This window comes from Carassius auratus, chromosome 35 (genome assembly GCF_003368295.1).
Source record: "Carassius auratus strain Wakin chromosome 35, ASM336829v1, whole genome shotgun sequence".
Lineage (NCBI taxonomy): Eukaryota > Metazoa > Chordata > Actinopteri > Cypriniformes > Cyprinidae > Carassius > Carassius auratus.
In genome coordinates, this window is record NC_039277.1 from 12,075,211 (window position 1) to 12,079,456 (window position 4,246).

The 4,246-nt window shown below is 35.4% G+C and overlaps 1 protein-coding gene across 1 annotated transcript; it reads left to right on the forward strand.

The window, feature by feature from the left end:
* Positions 1–603: 603 nt before the first annotated feature.
* Positions 604–3,037, forward strand: LOC113054417 (myosin regulatory light chain 2B, cardiac muscle isoform-like). The gene is made up of 7 exons (XM_026219954.1): positions 604–736; positions 1,216–1,302; positions 1,388–1,463; positions 2,102–2,206; positions 2,470–2,548; positions 2,635–2,683; positions 2,824–3,037. Exons 1-7 carry the CDS (start codon positions 734–736, stop codon positions 2,926–2,928), a joined length of 504 nt encoding a protein of 167 aa, XP_026075739.1. The 5' UTR covers positions 604–733; the 3' UTR covers positions 2,929–3,037.
* Positions 3,038–4,246: the final 1,209 nt, after the last annotated feature.

Here is a 4,246-nt window from a genome sequence, read left to right on the forward strand (position 1 = left end):
AGGCAACATACTGTATATGACAATATCACTCTTTATACAGGGCAAAATATGTCATATATTATATTTCTGTTATCTACGGTTACATCCATTTCAGCATACTTTCTAAATCTTTGCTAAATTACTTTCCATATAGGCACATCTAGTTTCTCAGATTCATATTCCCCACTTGTTCGATTCTCCTCGAAAGCACTCAATTAACAAAGTTTATACACTGAATAAACCTTGTTAGACTGGTCCTGAGCCCTGTCTGCTCTCTAAGCCTCATGACTGTGAAAATCATTCTTGTAAGTTGGTCAAAAGTGTCTTTACTGATCACCAATATAACAAGGGCATCAAATCATTCAAGTAATACATGTAGCGAAAACATAGCGTCATGATCTGACCAAACGCACTGATGTGAGAAGCTAGCTGGCTTCACACTGTCTTCAGACGACATATTAGATGTGTAGATGAATCTGAAGGGGTTAGGACACTCTCAATGATCCCAAGATAGCAAAGCCCACACACTCGGATCACATCAACTTGCATCTGTCCATAACAATAACTGAGGGGTGCTAGGGCAGGGTGATTCTCTATATGGTAAGTATTCTTGTATTGTTCCTCCTCCTTTGTCTAAACATAGAACAGGTGGGTCGTCAATCCAATTGTGCCAATATATAACTGGAAACCAGCTATTTCTGAGTGACCCTCAGGCTTTTGAGACCAGGAACAGAGGAAAGAGAAGCTCTTCACAATGGTAGGCCTGTATATCTTTGCTTTTGGACTCTTTAACATGGAAATGCTTGTGAAACAGAGCAGTGCTGTTCTTCAGACTGAGAGAATGGTTTAATTTATGCTAGAAAGGTCATCTTCTATGGATGGCTTTTTATATTTGCATGTATTTCTAATTGTCTCTTTTGATCTTTGTTTATAAGAGCAACTTTTTATTTTTTTTATTTTTTTGTAAATTCAGAAAGGTTTTCAGTGAGTAAATATCATTGTCTGTCCCAGTTTGTGTTGAGGTTGTAGCATTTCCAACTAAATGCAACTACATATACTTGAATTGAACCACTTTTTGACAGTTCTCAATATCAAAACGTGGATAATTTACACACAAATTTCTTTGAGGGTCATGCAATTTTTCTATGAATTTTATAGTTTTATGTTCTTCAAAATTACATTTTAAAAGTGTAAGCTTGGACGAAATCATCTGAACCACTTTTGCTTGATTTCCAGGCACCAAAGAAGGCCAAGAAGAAGGAAGCTGCCAGCTCCAACGTATTTAGCATGTTTGAGCAGTCACAGATCCAGGAGTTCAAAGAGGTTGGTCAATAGGATTCACATACCTAAACATTTTATTCTAGCATATTTTCGGTATTTACCTCTGTAAATCTGAATGCTCCTCTAGGCTTTCACCATCATGGACCAGAACAGAGATGGCTTTATTGACAAAAACGACCTGAGGGACACATTCGCTGCTTTGGGTGAGTCAACCCTCACTGAATGACTGTATACAGTGTAAATACTAGAGACACTAAAGGGCTCTGATACCTAAAGGTGTTTATCTTATTGAACTAACAAGAGTATCGTTTTAAGGATTAGAGTGGCTCCTCTTTAGAGTTCTACTGAATGCGATTACAGCACTATGTTTGTCACAGATTAAGATGCAAAAGTCATCATTCCATTAAACTAATCATAAATGCATGTATAACAGGGTCCAAAAATCTGAGACCAAAAAAAAAAACAAAAAACAAAAAAACTTTATTTTAGCATTTTTATTTAGAAAAAAAATTAATACATTAATTTAGAAATTTTACGGGGCAGAATTATGTATTTATTTATTTTTGTTCTTAAAATCCTGAAAACTCCCTTTCATTTTCAGGTTTAAATGATATCTAAAAAACCAAGATATTCAGTGTGGCATCAGACTTGAATATAATTTTTGCTTCAAAAGTAACACAAAAAATATACCAAAGTACCCCCCCCCCCTCCAGGCCTTGTAAACTGGCCTCATAAATATTTTATTGCACTAAACATTACAGTGAACTCTCACTCTATTTGAAGTATCAGAGGAAGTGGCATTCTGTATTAATGTATATCTTTGTATGTGCATGTTTGGCAGGACGTCTCAATGTTGGCAATGATGAGCTTGATGAGATGCTTAAGGAAGCATCGGGCCCTATTAACTTCACCGTCTTCCTCACCATGTTTGGAGAGAAGCTCAAAGGCAAGAATTAAATTTATCAGAATCGAAATGATAATCATGCTAATGAGGTGCAAATAACTGCAGAACCCAGCAGATATCAGGCACACTGCATATTGATATATGAATCATAAAGTTTAGCGTCAGAAGCTTGGATTTTGAATGCAACTTGCCCCGGAAATGACTTGTGTCATTGTTAATTAAGGTTTTGACATATATAAGAGTGTATTCGACTTATTATATACTACAGAATAATCAATAATATGTTACCTCTCTGTGACTGGCAGGTACAGACCCCGAGGAGACTATTCTCAATGCCTTTAAGATCTTCGACCCCGAGGGCACAGGAATCCTTAAAGGAGAAGAGTAAGTAGAATTATGCAAATGTAAAACTTTTTCAGCACACATCAGCAACTTTTGACACGAAACGTTTCAAATGTTTCCCCTCCCAGGATCAAATATCACCTTATGTCCCAGGCAGACAAATTTACAGAGGCTGAGGTAATATACTTTTCTTTGTAAAATCTGTCTGAGAAGGTGCTTAATTTAATTTAAAATCATTGAAATGCTATATTTAATATTAAAATGGAAACTTGTTAAATGGAAACTTGTTAAATAGATCTTAATCTTTTTTTACCTAGGTAAACCAGATGTTCACAAACTTTCCCTTGGATGTGGCTGGCAACCTGGATTACAAAAACCTGTGCTACGTCATCACCCACGGAGAGGATAAGGAACAGGAGTGAAAACTACATTTCCCATGTTTCTCCACGTTTGTTCATGTCCATTTGTGTGTTGTCTTCTCCTTACATTCTGTACCCGCTTTTTGTCAATAAAGAGATAAAAAAAAAAAAACATCTAGTCTAGTTACAAGATACAGTTAACTTGCTCAGATACTCCTGGCAACAAGAAAACATTTTTTCAACTAAATAAATAAATGATTAAAATTGTATTTAAAAAAGAAATAAATAAAAAAGTCAAGGCAAAATATTTAGCTCTCAATAACGTAAAACATTTGCGTGGGAAACCTTTAAACACTCTTAACGCAACAAGAAGAAAAAGCCCAACATTCGGAAAGATTTCGTTCCCTCCTGAGGTGATTACAAAAGCTCAAGCGCAACAAGCTTAAAGCCACACTGGCATGTTGAACGCTGCTCTGCGAACAAGGTCAACAGGGCCTTTTGTGTCTCCGGCTATTAATAGCAGCCCTTGGTGTGTTCTGCCATTTTGGTTCTTCAGCAAGTCCATGATAGGCTCGGTCAGGGGCGATTCTAAGATTTTAATTTTAGGGGGGCTCAGCCCCCAATAAGGGTATGATTAAAAAACTTCTATTTGACTATTAGGGTAGGGTTGTATACTACTAACCTTATTGCAATCCACTATTCCATTGTATTCCCTGTATTTCATATATGGGAGTAGGAGTACTGACTGAGCCATATACAACACTGTAAAAAAAAAAACTAATACAGTTTTTTAGATGTGACCAGTCACTGGAAAATTTTGAATTGGGAATGTAGATTTTTACAATAAAGACTTCCTGATTCAGTATTAGGACATTCATGTTTATCCTTTGATGATACCACAGCTTTTTCTTATGAAATGTACGTGGAAATTGGCAGAAAATTAAAACAACATAAGGGTTCAATGACTGCAATGAATCTTGGGAATACAGTGGTATTGTGTGTGTGAGGCTGTCTGTTCTATTCTCACCTGACTGTTCCTCATTTGCAGACCTACTCCCGCACGACAAAAAATGTTGTATATCCATCTACAATGAAAAATAAATTATTATATTGTATTATTATTATTATTATTAATTTTTAGCTTTTTAGCCTTTATAATCAACAATACGGTTGGTTATACATCAAGTCAGCCCCTGGAAATTAATTTAATTTCAAATCATTTAACTAACCAGCTAATATTCATTAAGAATATAGACAAAACATGTATTAATGTAATTGTCTATTGGCAATATGTTTAATCTGTTCTATATTTATTTCTATTTATTAAAAATAACACCATTATCAATTTGCCACTTCTATAAATCAATTACTTAAAAAAAAA

What these genes read in the sequence shown, in the direction of transcription:
- LOC113054417 (XM_026219954.1), top strand. An exon ending in GGAATCCTTAAAGGAGAAGA is followed by an intron (nt 2,549 to 2,634) that starts GTAAGTAGAATT and finishes TTCCCCTCCCAG; the next exon opens with GATCAAATATCACCTTATGT. An exon ending in ACAAATTTACAGAGGCTGAG is followed by an intron (nt 2,684 to 2,823) that starts GTAATATACTTT and finishes TTTTTTACCTAG; the next exon opens with GTAAACCAGATGTTCACAAA.